We start from the raw sequence: 19,036 nt of genomic DNA, 5'->3' as shown, positions 1-19,036 counted from the left end.
ATTAAATTAACAAAATTGCGCTATTTACAGAAAGTGATTTTTGTAGATGCTTTCCATTTCAATTCAACCGGGCTACTCGGGTCATGTTCTTCGATTTCGATGTAACTTAAATATGTTGCTCTCTGGTCAAAATAATGAGACACGTATTTTTTTGTTCGCCCGAAAAAAATTTTTTTCAAGAGTTATCGGCAATTTTGTTTTTTGCCTCAAACTCGATTTTTTTTAATTATATAAGAAAAAAATTTTTTGAAATGCCCATAACTTAGTCAAAAATGAACCGATTTTAATAATTCTGGATTCAAAATGATCGTAATTACTTACACAAGCGACTTCATGTAGAAACAATTGCAAAAAAGTAGTTGAAAATTTTTTATTTAGTAAAAAAGAAAAAAAATTTAAATTTTTTCAAAATTCAATATTTCAAAAAGGGCATTTTTTTTTCTTTTATAACTTTTTCCAAATCAAAAAAACATCTCAAACTTTAATTGAGCTGCATGCCTAGTAGCTAAAATGCGTTGTTTTTGAGTAATGAATTTTTGAGTAAACACCCTGTTTCGCACTTTTTGTTTTTTGCAAAATAAAAAATTTTCAACTACTTTTTTGCAATTGTTTCTACATGAAGTCGCTTGTGTAAGTAATTACGATCATTTTGAACCCAGAATTATTAAAATCGGTTCATTTTTGACTAAGTTATGGGCATTTAAAAAAAAAATTTCTTATATAATTAAAAAAAATCGAGTTTGAGGCGAAAAACAAAATTGCCGATAACTCTTGAAAAAAAATTTTTTCGGGCGAACAAAAAAGTACGTGTCTCATTATTTTGACCAGAGAGCAACATATTTAAGTTACATCGAAATCGAAGAACATGTCCCGAATAGCCCTTTTGAATTGAAATGGAAATAATCTATATAAGAAAATTTTTTTTAATTGCTCATAACTTAGTCAAAAATGAACCGATTTTAATAGTTTTGGGTTCAAAATGATCGTTATTACTTACACGAGCGATTTCATGTAGAAATAGTTGCAAAAAAGTAGTTGAAAATTTTTTATTTTGCAAAAAACAAAAAGTGCGAAACAGGGTGTTTACTCAAAAATTCATTACTCAAAAACAACGCATTTTAGCTACTAGGCATTCAGCTCAATTAAAGTTTGAGATGTCCTTTTGATTTGGAAAAAGTTATAAAAAAAAAAAATACACTTTTTGAAATATTGAATTTCGAAAAAATTTAAATTTTTTTTCTTTTTTACTAAATAAAAAATTTTCAACTACTTTTTTGCAATTGTTTCTACATGAAGTCGCTTGTGTAAGTAATTACGATCATTTTGAACCCAGAATTATTAAAATCGGTTCATTTTTGACTAAGTTATGGGCATTTCAAAAAATTTTTTTCTTATATAATTAAAAAAAATCGAGTTTGAGGCAAAAAACAAAATTGCCGATAACTCTTGAAAAAAATTTTTTTCGGGCGAACAAAAAAATACGTGTCTCATTATTTTGACCAGAGAGCAACATATTTAAGTTACATCGAAATCGAAGAACATGACCCGAGTAGCCCGGTTGAATTGAAATGGAAAGCATCTGTAAAAATTGTTTAAGGTTCTCTAATGCGCATGGATTACACACCAATGCCAATGCATGCAAGCTATGAACTTTTACGGAAAACGACTTATCATGGCAATGCTAATGCGGAACAATGCTCAATTTTATCCAACATTTGCTCCAAATACCGTTATAATTCATTATAAAACACATTAAGGCGCTCTGAATAGCGCTACCAAATTACACAACAGCAAGCATATCAAGGAAAGGATAAGCCGAAACTATGGAGCAATAGCTCAAAAGGGCAACAAAGATAAGTCGACATCAATGAATGTGAAGTAAGAATAGATAGAAGTACAAAGAAGTGCAAAGGAGCACGGAAAAACTCAGAAACGGAAGCAAGGACACAAGAGGTACAATGTTATTATAGAAAAAATTCAAGAACAAAACGTTTTAGGATATTGCAGGAATTCATCACTTTTCTGTGCCACTTACAAATTTTTTTTATTTTTGTCATGCCTTGTCAAAAGAAGATGCTGCCGGATATGCTGAAGAATGTAACAATTTTACTGCGATTAATCAACGTCTGTGAGGTCGTATATTTACTAGCACAGGCACTCGCGTGCATGTGTGTGTGCACAAAGTGTCTGTGAAAAATGACAACTACGGCGGAAAAGGAACTATTAATTCGCGTTAAGTGCTTCCCATATCGTTTTACTTACCTACACACAAACAAGGTGGCACAAATTAATCATCCAATTTTGTTTTTAATAACTCTTTTACTAAACACAAAAAAAATATTTTGAGTGTTGGAAATCTTTATTTTTACTTTTACAAGCTCCATTGCTTGTATTTTTGTATACTGCAGTTGTCCAGGTCACAAGTGTCAAATATGCTTGACGAACGGCGTACATTCGCACAAATTATAAATCTTGCGGCAGCGTGATTCATTTTGCGACACCTTGTATTAACATATATACACACACCTTTTATAGGCATCAATTAAATGTGCGACGAAATTGTCACGGATGCTGTAGACGCTTGAGAGCATATGGGGATATGTCAATTGTGCTCTGATTACTGATTGATCGAGAGCAAATGTATAGATAATCCTTTTTCTAATGCCAGAGGATGCATCTGAACAAGTAAAACTAGCCAGAAGCAGGCAAAATTTCAAATGAATAATTGGATTTGCGACATTCATTCGTTTAAATACAAATGTGCACGCCTTTGTTTAATATATAGTATATAGAGTATAGTTCTGGGCGCTGCAAATTTTTAATAGCACAAAATGAAATTTTCCACTCAAAGAGCTAACTGAAGTGCAGGAAAACAACAGTTTAATAAAGAGCAGAGATGAAACACTTGAAACAAATGTACATATTTATGCAGGCCCATGGTTAAATGCTGATGGCGACATTGCTCGCTTTTACTGTTAACCCTAAGTGCATTTCAAGCACTTCGCCCACCATAAAAGTTCTCGCAGAAAGTAATGGTCCTCGTCGTAATGCAATTTGTACCACCAGTACTAACGCAAACCACCCGCCTCGGTAGCTATTTGCCTTTGTTCGGCCGCTGGCGCTGCTGGTATTTGACTCGTGCTACTCTTGGCGGCAGATGTGCTTTGTCGTTTCCGTATGTGGCATATGTCGCTAAATTACCATCTTGGCAATTTTGGCGCAAAAATACGTGAGCAGTGAACTGCATGTACAAGCACACACGCATACATGTCCGTGTGTCTGCGAATAGTACGAGTGTTATTTACGTGGACTATTTTTCCTCGTTTGTGTTGTCGGCGTTCATAGGTATGTCAATTTGTATTTTCGTGATTCAGATTGACGCAATGCTATTCATCCATTGATGTCGTGTGCGAGTATCTGTGTCCTTTGTATAGGTATATCCTTATACGTCTGCATACTCATGCAAGAGATCTTTTCCGTTCTACAAGCGAATTGTTTAACTTCGTTGAAATTATGTCACATTTTCTTAGTTAAATCAGAGCAGCTGCAACAGGCAATTGGAACTCCGAACAAGGGAAATAAAACGATTCATATTGGAAGTGCAAATGTATGTATTAACGGTTAGGTAAGTAAAAAATGCATTTAGTCAAACACTCATATATGAGATAGGCGTATTATCTTTTTTGAGATATTCAATTTTACTCGCATTTTCAAAGATATATTACAAAATAATTTCCTCAAATTGCAGACAACACAACGCATTGTACTACTAGTATCCGATACTAAACTAAAATTGAAATTGATTTTTTTATTATATGCTTGGTAGTTATACTTATACATAATGTGAAACATGTGTTGTTATATATGTATGTCGGTATAACCATTCAAAGCAGATACATATGCCTGTAAAGTGCAGCAATTCTAATTCAAACGGCAGCTGTTAGTTGCTCATTCTGTTCTCGCAAAATTCACATGCTGCCAGTTGATTTCCCAGATCCTTAGATACTCTCGCCATTGAGTTTTTTGTTATTGTACTTACTTCTACTTGATCACCAGAGTCGGTGTACGAGTACTTGCTGTTGCGAGTAATTTTCATATGACACCACCCGGGGTCCAATTTCACATGAGGCCCTTCCGCTGCTTTTACGCATATCTTAGTCACGGTTTGTGATCATTTGTACACTACCTACTATTAGTATACTAATACGTATGTTTGCAGTACGAACTACCCCGCAAAAAGTGTTTTAAAGTTGCAGCAATGAAAATTGGTCGAGTCGGCATAAATTGTAAAATGGTGAAGAATTTGAATAAATTATTTTTAAAAAGTAGTATAATGCAGTCAGAGCATGAATTCTAAACTTACTTGCTTCTTCGTTAGCACCACATCTCGCAATGTATATGCATAGTACAAACATTAGGTTATGTGAATTAAAACGACATTTGCTATAGGAAAAGTTATAAGTTTTACTACTTTATTTGATAATGAGAAAACATGATGTTTGATTTTAAAAGAAAACAGGCAACACAGTTAAATAGATATATAAGTAATTAACATATATAAATGCACACAATTTAGTAAGCGTTTATGTGCATCGAACTTTGCGCTTTATTGGCTGGCTGACATTGTTTTGGTTGAAAAGCTGAGACGTCGTTTAGTAGCGTCGAGCGCACGGAAGCCGGTATTTTCTAGTGAGCCTCTTACTGTCAAACAGTCATCTTCGAGAGTGTTCTCATCCAGTTCGCTGCAAGAGTTGTGCCCACTGTCAGGACTCGAATTTTCTATCGTTTTGGAATCAAGCACTGCGAGTTCCGGCGAAACTTTTACTTCTGTTGCCTCAACGATTTCATGAGGAGAGAGTTTTGTAGTTTTTCCATTGGACTTAGATGTGTTTCTTTTCCGACGCACTACACGTTGTCGTCGTAAGGGGAAAAAATTACTATCTTGTAGTCTTCGCATGCGATGCCCTGCTCCCAGTGGCGACCGCACCTCTCGCTCACTAAATAGCTGGGTCATTGCCATTTTAACAGGCAGCGATCGCCTCCTTTTGCGCCTCGGTTGTGTCAATGGTGTTTTATTTTGATTCTCACTCCAAAACTCGCTTAAGTCATTTGCGGGATCTTCGGCTGGTGTATATGTAGGGGACATAACGGTGCGTTGATGATGATGCGATGGTTTTGCGAATTTAATGGACTTCTTTTCCTTTCGTGTGCTTTCCAAAATCGCGTCTATCATGCGTTCCAGCGTCTGATCGCCCATCTTTGAAGAGCTCAACGAAACCGTATCATCGCACGTATTTCGCTGACTTTGAAAAGTGGAATTTGTGGTACTGATAGTTGGTTGGGGTTGTATCAGAGTTTGGTTTTGTTCATCGGGTGACAAATACCGTGGCTTGTCAAAATATGTGTCGGCAATTCCCAAGCCACGTAATGCTAGTATTGGGCCAGGCACGAAGCCGCACGGCGAGTATTCTACTTCGAGGGTAGGTAGTGTGGCAGCATAGTTCGAGGGATTTTTACGTGTTATTCCGCAGCTGGTCAGACTTAAAGTCGGTGTATTGAACTCTAAGGAAATTGGTTTTGGTATAATGCTGGGGTTGTTGCCTTCATATGGAGTAATGTTGCTTAAATCTTTTAGGCTGTTTAACCGACGTATTGGACATCTCCTGCCATGTGACCTTGAGGTTGAGTGAAGTGGCGTGGATGTTACTTGACTTCGTTCTTCAAGTTGATTTTCCTTTTCCAACCAATTCTGTAAGCGGTGTGAAGGACAGAAATCTGAAGATTTTCGCTTGAGTCTTTGCCGCCTGGCAGAGGGTGTACGAATTTTATTTTTAGTGTTGGACTTAAATTCGATCGAGTTCGCTTTGGAGTCAGTCTCTGTTAGATATGAGAGTCGGGGCGTATTTAACGCCCACTTAAGCATGGTGGAATGAGGTTAAGGCAGGCAACTGTAAGTAATGTAAAATATAATAAATAACGAATGTACCGAATTTGTTTAAATAATAAAAGAAATTAATTCTGTATTAAACTAATAACATTTGTTTGCTCTACTCAGCAGTTCGTTTTGAATGAGTCTAGAGCTATATGACCCCAGTCGCATTAGCCTTCTTCAGTTTAATTTACCGTATGCCTGTGGTAATTTAAAAATCTTTTGTGCTAACCTCACTGCTATTCAAAGCGCTCGCAGTATGGCAAATCAAGGGTCAGTAGACAAATCAGCCAGCCGGAATTCCAGCTGCGCAATGAAAGCGAATTCTGAATTGAATAAGTGCTGTGCTAAAATAAAGGCAATGCATATCAGGTTCACGAATGATTGAATTTGGCGCATTTCGCAAGCAAGCTGTCTGCTGGCGCATGCATTGGTATTCGCGAAATTTGAGAATGTGTCGCTGCCGTTGGCAGATTCCTGCTTATATTCAGCTCCATAAGACAGCATAACTTGCAAGCACCAGAAACCGGTAATGTTCGAAAAAACAGGAATATTAATAGAAAAAAAAACGTGCTGTATTCGGACTGTGCGTTTGCAAATTTAATTCCTCAACTTATTTATTTTTTTGTCCTTTTATTTATTTTATTTTGTTGTGCTCAACTCTCTTGCTCCGGGGCTAAAAATGAGGCTGCTAGGCCTTTCATCCTTCAAAATACAGGCAATGTTTGGTCGTTTTGTTCCATTTACGCTTAGAGTGGTATTAAGTGGTGCTCGATGTAGAAGTTGGGTGAATATCGTTGCACTAGCAAGTGGTTGTTCGATACGAGTGGTTGCGCATGCGCATTTGCAGTTTGGCCGCATGAATTGGTTATGCGTTGATCGATCACAAAAAAACCTTTATTGGCAAATTTCACAGATTTTAAGAGCACTTTGTGGTATTTAAACAATTCGGATGTAATTAAAACATGTTAAGTGCTTGGACATGATTTTGCTACACAGGATCGTTGCTGATTGCGGCAATAATTTAATTATTATGCAGCTTAAAGTTCTCACTTGTTTTAGAATACATTTTCCACTACGTTAGTTTACCTTTATTAGACACTTCAATGAAAATAATAACTTCTAATGGATCTGATCACTTTCTGCTTTAGCACGGATTTTTATGCTCATATCTTTTTTTTTTTAATTTAAAATCACGTAAAATACCATTCTTACATTTTTACTTTGAGGAAAAACACGTTCGATCAACACTGTGTACAAAACTCGAATACCAGCTGGTATGACTGCCTAATTACGGCACAGCTCGTATTCTAATCTCTTCAGTCACTAAGCCACCACTTTTTTTAGACACTTCTCATTATACAAAGGCCAAGTGAAGAGAGTATAAAAGTCTCCGCTAATCAACTATACATATGTTCATATGTTTAAGAACACTTTGTACGAGTTTGTTGCATCAAGGGTTGGATGTTGGAGAGTTGCAATTGTTGAGCTGCTCAGTTATGAGAGTAACGTGAACAGCAGTTTATTGCCGACACAAACCTTTTAATATGAAAGTAAAAGATTGTCTTTGAATTATGTATTCACTTACGGTATGCATTTTTTTAAGCAAGATATGTCTTAAGCTTTTAATCAAGCTTATTTTCCTCTGTTGAAAACATTTTCGGAAATCACAGTATGCGCCTGGAAGGTATCAAAATTGAATTTTGCTAACATCTCCCAAGAGTTTACTTACAAATGTGCAAAAAAATCTTTTTCGAATTGCTTAACTCCCAAATCTAATCGGCACACATATATGTACAAGTACAACTACGGGCATAACGGTTACTTTATTTACCTCGAAGGCAAATAATCTGTTGCAGTGCTAGAATTTTGAGCTGGAGAATTTACTTACACACACATTTACTGGGTGCATTTGAATTAACGAAACAGTTGTCTAATATTAACAAAAACATCTGCTCAATCTACACTCACAATTCATTACATTCTATTTCACTGACATGGGACTCCTCGCCAGTGTATTCGTTGGCTTTCTTTTCTCACTTTCACATTCTAACCATTGCTATTTGCCTGTGATTGTATTAGTATATGATGTGTTTTCCCTTCCCTATGGTTGTCACCTTTCCTTTCCTACCAATCCTTGCATTTCTTTGTGTAAACATTGCAGAATTCTTTTGCACATTACTTCACCTTTTTTCCTTCTCAGCCCTCCTTCTTTCCAATCGTGTTATTGTGTATGTTGTTTGGTGTTTGTTTTTTGAAAAATTGCGCAATTGTTATGAAATTTATTGGAAAGGGGCTTGAGCCAGCGCCAGTACGAGACAAAGTATAATTGGTGGCCTAATTTATCTTCTGTCACAAACAATGATCTCCGTTTCTGCGGTGACTGACCAAACAATCAAAGCGGGAAAATTGTCAGGTTCTGTAAGCATCAAGGAAAGAAAAAATCAAAACCAAAAACAAAAACATGGCATGAGCTGGAAGCAGCTGGTGGAAAAATTAGCCGTGTCAGCCAATATATTCTCAACGGCGCGAGAATATGATTCGAAATGCACTAAACCTTTCCAAATAATGTTTCACTATGGGTACGATTTCATTCATTTAATTTATTATGAAGAAAAATGTTAAGTACTTGCATCATTTAGTTAATTTCACATATGTTTAGTGCTCTTAGCCAAATACATACATAAATTTGTGTACGCCAATTAGGCACATACATACATACTTTTGGGATATCTTAAGTCTTACTAAATAACCACACTGAATATTCGTGGCACACAACGTTAAATTATACCCTACATACATATGTACTTATACATACATATGTATATGAGACGTTTTATCAAGTTTTGCTTGCACCTGAATCTGAAAGCCCACTTCTTCACAATTATTGGGTGAAATAATTACAATAAGTTTATTACTCCATCCGTTCGAACATACTGCGGTAGCTCGAATATTCGGTGTGATTAAAAACAAGAAGTTTCATTATATCTATACATAAGTGAGTATGCGTTTGCTTGTGTGTGTTTTTTATAATTAATTCTGGAGATTTAATGACGTAGAGACTGCTGAATGGAATGGTGTGTATTTGGTAGGGTTAATATTTTATTTATCGTTTATTTAATTAGCTATCGATTTAATCATATTAGTTATGCCTTGATTCCACGATTATGTGATTAGCGGCGGCAATGCTTTGTTTAAATGGCTGAGAAAGACGGAGGATAAACTAGAAACCCGATTGAATCCGATTAAAAGTATTTAAGTGTGATGTTTCCGCGCTTTAAGCGCAACATTCAACCATTTTCTTTTCAGCACATTGTGCTTTGAGTTCTTAATGGGATCATTGCCGCCTCAGTTATTCTTGTAATTTATTTTAGTTAAAATTCAAAATTTGAATCATATTTTATATCTGCATTCATAAGAACTCTAAAAATGTGAATATTTTTTCATTGGTTTATTTGAATGTGTTTAATATACATAAAACTATCAGTCTCACTTTCCTTGCCAATTGAACAAAAAATGTATCAAGTAACATAAGTACATCTATAACTGGCGTGACTTTTGCTTTAATGTGATAAGTTTTCGTTTAGTTTAGTGTTTAGTTTATTATTTCTGGTTAACTTATAGGGACATTGTCTGAACATATTTGAGCTGCACACTCATAAGTACACTTGAAGCGCTTTGTGAATTTCTTCACTTTCCAGGCGTGTCAAGTGCTATGTGTATGCCCCGGTGTCTTGAGCATTGGTTCAAGCAGCTTTATTTAATTTCTTTACCTTTTCTTCCCTTCAGCTCTTTCTCAGTATACCTTCTCTATGCTAATACATAAATACTTTCACAATACAATTACGGATTTGATTTAATTCGTTTGTTTGCCTAGTATACATACGTACACTTACATAAATATTTTTCAATTCTATAGGAATAGGTGATTCGTGTGTCTGTAGCTTGACTATCGGCTTACCAAAGCTCACAAACATATACGCAAACATTTATTATATACGAACATTTAACAAAAACAAAATACTTAGGTATATATATATGGTATGTATTCATATTTAAAATCTCAACTTTTGCTTAATAAAATCATGATGAAATTCAAGTGCATCACAACAATTAACATTTCATATTCGTACATACATACATCTATGGGTTGAATGAGTTCAATTTCAATTTTATTGCATTTTACTTATTTGTGGTATATGCACTTTGTAATCGGGGACTTGTAGGACCATTCCATTCTTCTTTATCTATGTAAGTGCAAATAATTTAATTTAAATATTCAACCATATATAACTAGCGACTTTAAAATATTAACTAAATAACAACTAGGCGAAACTTACGCCTTCTAAATTTCATTTAAGCAGATACAATTTCATTTTCGTTCCGATTTCGGTTTCGATTTTGATTTCGATTCAGTTTGAGCTCTAGCCCCCGACTGTACATTGTAATAATACACAAACATGCATATATATGTATGCATGTGTGTATTTAATGTATATCTTTTCATATTCAAAAGTATTATACCAAAATCAATTTGTGTGTGTATGTAGCTATTACGGTTCTATATCTAAAGCCTTACGGCTGTATCCTATACTACGAGTACAATAGCTTACCATATACGCTAATGTTAAGACAAGTGTTTTAATATCATTATTCCCCACTTGTGTACAGATGTGATTAATTATGTGAGTACATAGGGGTGTGCGTGACTGCTGCAAGTGCGACGAAGTGTTAGGCTCGCAGCAAAAACCTATACTGAGTGGGAAAAAAATCCGATCTCAGTTTGTTTTTGCCATTTCGTGGTCAATGAAATAATCATGCAGCGGAGGGACAATACCACTTTTTATGTGATAAAGAGCATGACCGTGCATTAGTTATGGCTTGGAACTTGTCGTCCTTCCAGCAGGGAATGTTGTGTAAAGTGACTAAGATATAAATGCGTGGTAACAGTTTGTCGTTAATGAGTCTGCATTTTACAGTAATCTATTAAAAATATGTGTGGAATTGGTTAAAACAAATATTTATGTGTGGCCTGTAGATTCAGTTGATTAATTTGTTAGTGATTTTCTTTGTTTATCTCTACCGCAACGCATAAATTTACGATTTAATCTCGTTAGCTTTTAGCCCTGCATCTACATACATACTCGTGTGTAAGCAGCTTTGATGGTCATTTCAAAGTTAGTGTGGAAATGTGTTGGATTTAAGATACTCTCTTCCCCGTGTTGCAAGGTATTTACCGACTAATACATACAAACATATATTCATATATATCACTACTTATGCATATCAATTATTAATTCCTAGCGACATCTAAGATCATATATTTCCTATTGCTGCCTAACATTTTTTTCCCTTCATGTTTTCTTAAGTACTGTCAGAATCTTTGCTTCATTGATATTCACTTCTCCATTCGCTTTCTGTGCAGTTTACTATGTTCTCGTACCTACATATTTTTATGTACTCGTATCTTGCAAATTTGTTACAACAGCGTTTGCCAGTTGCCGGTCGCCAGTGGTAATCGCGTTCCAAGTAATACCTGTGCTCCAGTGCGTTGTGTTTGTTTGTGCTTCTTATGCTTTACTCAAATGTCGATCTCAGTTTCCTGCCATTCCACCATTATCAGTGGCTTATGTTATAGTATCTCCGTCTCGTATAGTTGCTTGGTAGTAGTGCCTCCGCTACCCCCAACACTCTTCTCGCTGCCACTGCCACCACCACTTCCAGAGTTACCCTTAACATCCGGAGTGGCCACGCTATTATTGTGTACCTGTTTTGCTTTATCAGTTTTGTCAACCTCTGACAAGCCATTGTCTTGCGATTCCAATTTATCTTCCGGATTGGTGTTATTGAAATTGATCTTTTGCAGTAAATTTGATTCGCTACCGATCTTTTGTAGTTGAACGTTATTTTCGGCGTGGGCCATTTCTACACCAGAAATCTTGGTCATCTGTTGCAAGCGTTGATATTGTTCCTGTAACAGCTTCTGTTTTTTGAGCAACTCTTGGTGACGCATTTCTAAAGCCACCTGCCGTTGCACGTGGTCGTTGGCCGATTCGTTGCCACTCGAATTGCCACTGCCGCCACCACTATCTGATTTGTTGCCCAAAACATCGGTTTCATTAACTGTTGGTAGCTGTTGTGGCACACTCGGGTTGGTGGGGCTGGCTAATGGGCTGCGCGAGCTAGTGCGCGGTGGTGGTGGTGGCGGTATTCGTTTGCTGCTCACTTTCGTTATCAGTTCGGCGGTGCGTTCGGGAACCGGTGGCTTAGTGGTGACCGCACGAACATTCTGCGGGGGGGATATGTCCGTGTCTGAACCGCTGGGATATGAATGGAGCCGTCGAAGACTACCAACATTCGTGTGCACCATTAGGGAGGCAGCACCGGCCGGGTTAACTATAGCTGCTTTGGCGGCATTATTGTTTAGCTTATGTGGCAAAGTATTCACAATGCCGGTGACCATGGTGGGAATTGGTTGTGATTGTACTGGAACGGTGTTTATGTCCGTAGTTTGGATGTACAGGCGTGCTTGGGATATTTGTGTGGTAACTGTGCTTTGTACAGCTTGTGAGCTGTCATCAGATGTCGACTCGTCAGGGCGTATCTGTATAAAGTAGGAGTATATGTATAGAATAGTCCTTTTCTTTAAGCAGTAGAATTTTTTACTAACCTCATTATTCTGTGCGAATGGCTTCGAGAAGGTCTGCAGTTCGTCTAGCAGAGCATCGAGTGCGTTTTCGGGTCCCCCGCTGATAGCGAACGACCCCATCCTGGGTGTTGGGACTGGCTAAAGTATTAAATTTCCAATAATAATAGCAACAATAACTGTACAATATGTATAATTGGGCATTTCGCGTTCGTGACGATATTAAAAAGTACAGATAACATACATTCAAAATAAGTACGAAAAAGCGGAATTAGCTGTCGAAATAATAAATGCGGGTTGGAGTAGATATTGAAGAAATTAACAATTTAGTGGATAAGGTAAATGCTGGTAGAAGAGTAGGACATGTGCTCTTACAAGGCAGTGTAAACTAAGGAAAAAAACATGTGAATGTTTAATACTCTATATACAGTTGCACATATAAAAAGTGCGAAGAATGCTCTATACCTATGTATGTGTGCACAGTTTAAATTTTGAGACTAGAAGGTACATAGTTCAATATGGTCTTAGTATACAAATAAAGTAAATCACATTGAGAGAGTGTCCGCAAATATCGATTACGTTTTGGAATGAGAAGATTTCCATGGGTCCAACACAAAATTGTTATTAGTCTGTCAATGTCCATTTACGATAGTTGTGATTTATATAAAATATTATGTACAGATGCATTGTAATTTACTAAATAACTACCTTAACGTATTCACGAATGCAAAAGAACTATTATTTATCTAAAACCACATAAACGCTAACATAAATCGAATATGAAGCAATCACAGTGTACTTCAAAAACTAACCAAACGATAAACTAAGTAATAAGAAGCATTTAAAGCACAATTTTCACATGCAAGCCGATTAAAATGTAAAAAATCTCAAAAAAAAAATAAAGACGTAATTAAAAACAAAAAAAAAATAAAAGAAAACCTCACACTACCAATTCGGTAATGAACTGCACGGTTAGGGGTTTGAACAGTTGTAAAACAAAACACCAGGATATATGTAGGGGAGGGATTTCAAGTACGGGTTGTATTGATAAACACCCTAGAAAGATGACGATCGCAACTCAAGTGATAGTCAGCAAGTGAAAGTGAGTGTCAAGTGTGGTTCCATTGTAATTCGTGCACATGAGTCGAAAGCACAGATCGTCGTCCTAAGAATACTTCACCGATTGGAAATACTAAATGCAAATCGAAATTTTGACATATTGCAATATTTGGGGAATGTATTGACATACGCATACGTGACCTAAATATTAGATATCGCGAGCAGTGGAGAATTTTTCAAATTTTCGGTTGACATGCGCAGAATGCTTCATATCATTTTATCTCTTATAAACTTGGATCAAAACTCAATGTCCTAGCTTTGTACAACGTAAAACCATAAACGGATTAAATTTTACCTCGTCGCAAATGAATCCCTCGAATTTTGCTCAATGTGTTTACATTTTTTTCTTAAGAAGCAAATGAATCGCTCGAATTTCGCTCAATGTGTTTAATTTTTTTTACTTTTCCTAAGAAGCAAGTGTTGACTGGTGAGGGATATGAGCAACTTAACAAGCGACATTCGCCCATATAAGATAAGGTGATTTCGGAGAAGCCTGAAAAGTATCTTTGCAGTGTGACGAAAATGCATTTTACTTTTTGTTTGAAAATGCTGAAGGCCGAAAGCTTTTGAAAACTTAGTGCAACATTATTTTATTTACAATTTTTGAAAATTTGTTTGAATTTGTGTATGTTAATTAATTTTATTTTGAAGCGAGGCAATTAGGTGTGAATCATTCTTTTGCTTCAAATACTGATTCCGATTTACGAATAACATCCTATCCGGCTATTTCGTTTTGGAAAAAGCCAAAGTGACTTAAGCAGTCTTGTTGTGCGTAGTTCGAAAAAAACACTTACATACGTACACACGGTTTTTTATAAATAATATTAAACTTACATTTCAAAACAATAAACTGACATTGAACAAGTGAATGCAAAACTTTTTCTTATCTGCCACCAATTGTTACGATTTGTTATTGGTTTCAGCTACAAGAAGTTTTTAATTTTTAACTTTTTTTGGCTTTCTAAATTTTGTGACGACTGAGTTTACGATTATTTACACTTTTTTTGTAATGAATAGTCAAAATACTATTAGAGACATGATAAAACTTTTCCTTTTGAACCGAGTACATACATATGCACATATGTTGTATGCATGTACGGGAGAACAAGATGTGTGTCAAATGTATTAAGTAGAAGCGGTTGGATGCAATGAGACAGAGATTTGATGGCGAATCATGAATAATTTCAATTCAGATTACACTACAGTATATGATGATTACATATGATGATGTTCCATTAATGTGTCATTCAAAAAGAAAACAAGAAAAAAAGTAATCGAAGGAATAATAATTAAAAAAAAAAAACACAATAGTAGTTATAGAATTAATAAATAATACGCAATTTCGACATCAATACGAAAAGGAAGCAACAAATATGTTCGAATTGTTGCGCCAGAAAAAAGGGAAATGAAAACTCGTTTGTAGATAGAACAAATACCCAAAATTGTAATTAAAAGAGTTATTGTGAGGCTAAACATACAGTTAAAAGTATAATTGAAGATTTTGCACAGAATCGTGAAATTGAAAAGGTAATGAAAGAAGTATGGCACTTGAAAAGTAAAAGTGGAAACTAAATATGAATGATTAACAAGCTTTTCGTTTAAAGAAAACATTATTTTACATTATTGTAACATCAACCAATTTATGTAATTATGTATTTAGTATTTAATATAGTATATCAACTTTCTGTTTAATTTCAATTTTTATGCTTTAAGCATTTTGGTTTATTATTGATTAAATTTTGTTTGCATTTTGTTTGTTGATTTTTAATTTTTGATTTTGATTGAATTTTTTATTTTAAAATTTGTCTCTGAATAGATTAGGATTGAGTAAGCTTAAAAGGATCACTAGTGATAGAAAAAAATTCATACAAAAATTGTAATTGTAATGGATAGTAAAATGCGATTATTACTCAGTGATTGCCTCTCTGAAGTTAGAACTCCATCGCCAGTTAAACTGTAGTATACAAAGAAGAACAAGAAGAAAACGAGACCACATTGGTATTGTTGTTTTTAATTAAGTAATTATGTAACAACGATAAACGAATTGTTTTTGTTTTATATTTAACAGATGCAAGATAAAAAACGTGAAGTTTTTTATTTTCTCAATTAATTTGGTGTTTTTGTTCGTGAGGTTTTTTTTGTTTTTTGGTTTTTTTATGGATGCAGCCCAATTGTTGTACAACGCGACGCAGCAAAGACGGAAGAATGGTCAGCACATATATACATACTTACATACACAGGTATGTATGATGACAAATATTTAAACAGAAATGCGAAAAATGCGCAAACTGGAAATCGTAAATATGTATGTATGTATTTACAATGGCTTGAGTTGCTTTGCTGCTGGTGTAGTTATGCACAATAGATAATTTGTTTATTTTGTAAAACTTGTAGATAATTTTGGCCAATTGTTAATGTTTTATTTTTTACTATAACTAATTTTTCTGTGTTTAAAATTTACTTTTTCTCTCGGTTGCAGTCAGCCGACGTCCACTCATCGCAAAATTCAGCCACTTCGCACCGATTCGAAACTATTCGATTGGGACGCTGGCAGCAATTTTATTGTAGCATCGAATTCGATTAGCGATTCTCATTGAATGTATATTTTTTTAATGCGAAAATAATAGAAAAAAGGTACGAGTATAATAAGTCCAAAAAAGAGGATGGTTTGTAATGCAATGCTTGCATGTAAGTGTTTGTTAGGCGTGAAGTGAATTGGTGAAGCGTTTTTTGAAACAACAACTAAAGAGTTAGGTAAGCATAGAAAACATCACTGGTGAATCGGTGCTTAGCAATTGATTTTCAATTTCTAGTTGCATTTAATGCGAAATTCAATGTTCGGCTTATATTTATACATAGAAGGCAAGGCTACAACAAAAGCTTTTGTTTAATTAAACATTACAATACGATTCGTAAAATGGATTTAGCGCAGGTTGAAGGTAGCAAATGCATTTTCTATTTGCGTGAGTCATAATCACGCATATGCGAGTACACTAGTGCGTGTATTTATGGGTGTATTGAGAACTTCGGTGCAAATCAATATAATATTTTTTTGAAAATAATTTGAATTGATTTGTAAATTGCCGGTTAATTCGTTTGACAGGAGTTGCCACGAAAGCATTATTGAACTCATAGCTCCCTACTGCAGAAAATATTTGCAATGTTTGAGGTGCTTATAAGCAGCTTTATACTTCACGTCAAATCTGTGTAACATTTTAACGTAACATTTTGAAGTAATTTTCGCATCGTTTTGTAGTTTATGTTTCTCCAATGAAGTGGGATTCAATAGCAGAATGTGGATGGAGGACCGTCCATATCAACGTTTGTGATGACCAAATATTCAAATTTATTCTAAATTCAAAATATAAAGACTTCAACTAAGTATAAGCAAACAGCCAATCGCAAAATAAATTCAAATCAACTAAAAACCGATTTATTTATGCCATTCATAAGTAATTTTATTTTTGTTTTCAACTAATAATGTAATTAAATGTACTTTATTTACACACAAAACTAGATATAGCATTTGGTAGTATTTTGGGAAACGTTTCAACTACTTTTTACTCAACGGTTTCATATACCAAAAGAAAAGGAAATCATTTGCAAAATTTGCAAAATTATAACGGTAAATGTAATAAGGTGGAAGGTGAAACGAAAAGTATATTAGAAGTAATCAAATTCTAATGCGAATTTGAAGTCGGTTATAATGAATGCAATAGTCAAATGGCAGTAGGCATTTATATAATTGTAATTGAATATTTAATTAAAATTATCTTTTTTATTGCGATATGTTAGGCAATGCTTCCTATGCAATTTCTATATGTAATTGTAATGATAATTGCAATTGGTAATTGTTTGTGAAAGCTTCTAGATGTGAACTTACTTTGTCTGTATTCGAGATCTCGGCGGAGCGTGGTGGCTCTTCGTTGATTTGCGGTTCGTTAGGGGGTAATCGTTGCTCTTGTACACTGGCCAATCTATTGCGGGACAGAGTTAGATGCAATAATCCTGTGAGATAAATAACTAAACATACCTTTTAAGTGTCACCAATGTGCCAGTCAGCTTCTTGCATCGTCTCAGTGCCGACTCAAGTCTGTCGGGTTCTTCCTTGAGAAATTTCTCTTCGCGCACAACGCGTTCCATCTCGCTTGAAAGCATACAGCGCAGCCCATTAGAGAGTCCGGGAAATTTCATTTTTAACTCCGCAACTGTTTTGCTGTAAGAAGCAATTAATTAAAAACAAAAACACATTAGGTACTTTTATTCCTTCTGTTCGAGTTTTTAATACCTCGCTCTGCTTAGCACCAATGCCATATCCTCTACGGCGGTCATATTGACGCGAGTGCGCCGATTGATTACCTCGCCACGCAAAGTCTCTACGGATGCCTCTAGGTCACTAAGGTCCTTCTCCAGTCTTATAACCTCCTGCTTGTAGAGCTCTTCCTCACGCGAGATCCGTGTTGCATCCTGGTCTCCTTGATGACTGCCCAAGAAGGTGCCACTGCTGGCCAAAAGTGTGGCTCGTATGCGCATGAAAGTTCCCTTAATGTCCTCGCGCACTGCAACCGCCTGTGCTTGTGAGAGCCGACGCAGTGTACGCACCTCCATGCGCAAGTCTTTGGCCTTCTTCTGTAGGCCACGCAAATGATTATAGACTTCTGGAGCGAGTGCGATATCGGCGCGATAGGTTTGATGCGGCTGGGCTAGCACCAAAGGCTTGGGGGGTGGTGGCGGTTTGAGGCGGTCCCTCTCTGCTAAGGCGAGACAAATTTGCAGACGAAAGGTCAACGCATATTAACATTGTGCATATGTATGTGCAAATATAGGTTAGTACGGTTGCAGGCGTGACATGTGTGAATGCTAAGCGCTTCTACTGCAATGTTTCACAATTTCAAAACTTGAATCGTTTACATGAATGTAGGTATTTCTATGTGTGTGTGTGTGGTTATTTAAGGAAATCTTGGCTTGCAATTATTTGTGCCTATACGGACATATATTGTACATAAGTTTGTGTATATTTGTGTGAGTGGATCCGAGAGTGTGCATCGTTAAAATGTGCATCTGTACTTACCCTGTGAAGATGTTCGAGGTAAAGTCGATGATTTAATGGCTGGTTTAGTTGGTTTGGTATCGGCTTTGTAATTTATTTAGGTCGTAAAATGATCGATCGTCGGCACCAGAGTGGTGGTAACAAGTTCGTTTGTTTGTGTGGAATAAGAAAGATTATTACAAAATATGCACGGCAGCAGTGGCTACGAATATACATATACATATGTACACACATGTACTTATACATATGTCACTCGAAAATCACATGCAAACGAAAATTATGATATCTAGTA

General features: G+C 35.8%; 2 protein-coding genes across 13 annotated transcripts in view; both read right to left on the bottom strand.

Moving 5' to 3' along the window:
* Positions 1 to 4,527: 4,527 nt before the first annotated feature.
* On the bottom strand, positions 4,528 to 7,202 carry LOC129236958 (uncharacterized). Of its 2 annotated transcripts, none has more exons than XM_054871292.1 (2): positions 7,145 to 7,202; positions 4,528 to 5,948 (listed from the first exon to the last, which is right to left on the bottom strand). In XM_054871292.1, exon 2 carries the CDS (start codon positions 5,921 to 5,923, stop codon positions 4,607 to 4,609), a length of 1,317 nt encoding a protein of 438 aa, XP_054727267.1. In that variant the 5' UTR covers positions 5,924 to 5,948; positions 7,145 to 7,202; the 3' UTR covers positions 4,528 to 4,606. The 2 variants fall into 2 exon arrangements, with proteins under 2 accessions (XP_054727267.1, XP_054727266.1); XM_054871291.1 differs by lacking the exon at positions 7,145 to 7,202 and adding an exon at positions 7,019 to 7,120.
* Positions 7,203 to 8,512: 1,310 nt separating this feature from the next.
* Positions 8,513 to 19,036, bottom strand: part of LOC129236955 (coiled-coil domain-containing protein CG32809) — a 33,117-nt gene continuing 22,593 nt past the window's right edge. For 4 of the 11 annotated variants that reach the window (XM_054871279.1, XM_054871282.1, XM_054871286.1 and 1 more), the window contains 6 exons: positions 18,766 to 18,828; positions 17,983 to 18,445; positions 17,728 to 17,910; positions 17,578 to 17,671; positions 12,600 to 12,716; positions 8,513 to 12,533 (listed from right to left, as the gene is read on the bottom strand). In XM_054871279.1, the coding sequence (XP_054727254.1) occupies positions 11,562 to 12,533; positions 12,600 to 12,716; positions 17,578 to 17,671; positions 17,728 to 17,910; positions 17,983 to 18,445; positions 18,766 to 18,828 (1,892 nt within the window). In that variant the 3' untranslated portion in view covers positions 8,513 to 11,561. Of the gene's footprint in view, positions 12,534 to 12,599; positions 12,717 to 15,604; positions 15,649 to 17,577; positions 17,672 to 17,727; positions 17,911 to 17,982; positions 18,449 to 18,765; positions 18,829 to 19,036 lie in introns of all 11 variants that reach the window. The other 7 variants (XM_054871278.1, XM_054871281.1, XM_054871280.1 and 4 more) reach the window with 3 other exon arrangements.

The sequence above is a fragment of the Anastrepha obliqua genome, chromosome 2, assembly GCF_027943255.1.
Source record: "Anastrepha obliqua isolate idAnaObli1 chromosome 2, idAnaObli1_1.0, whole genome shotgun sequence".
NCBI lineage: Eukaryota > Metazoa > Arthropoda > Insecta > Diptera > Tephritidae > Anastrepha > Anastrepha obliqua.
The sequence above is the reverse complement of the archived record's forward strand: the minus strand, read 5'-3'. Positions and strand labels throughout refer to the sequence as shown.

Coding starts and splice junctions, on each gene's coding strand:
- LOC129236958 (XM_054871292.1), bottom strand. CDS start 5,923: ATGCTTAAGTGGGCGTTAAATACGCCCCGACTCTCATATCTAACAGAG.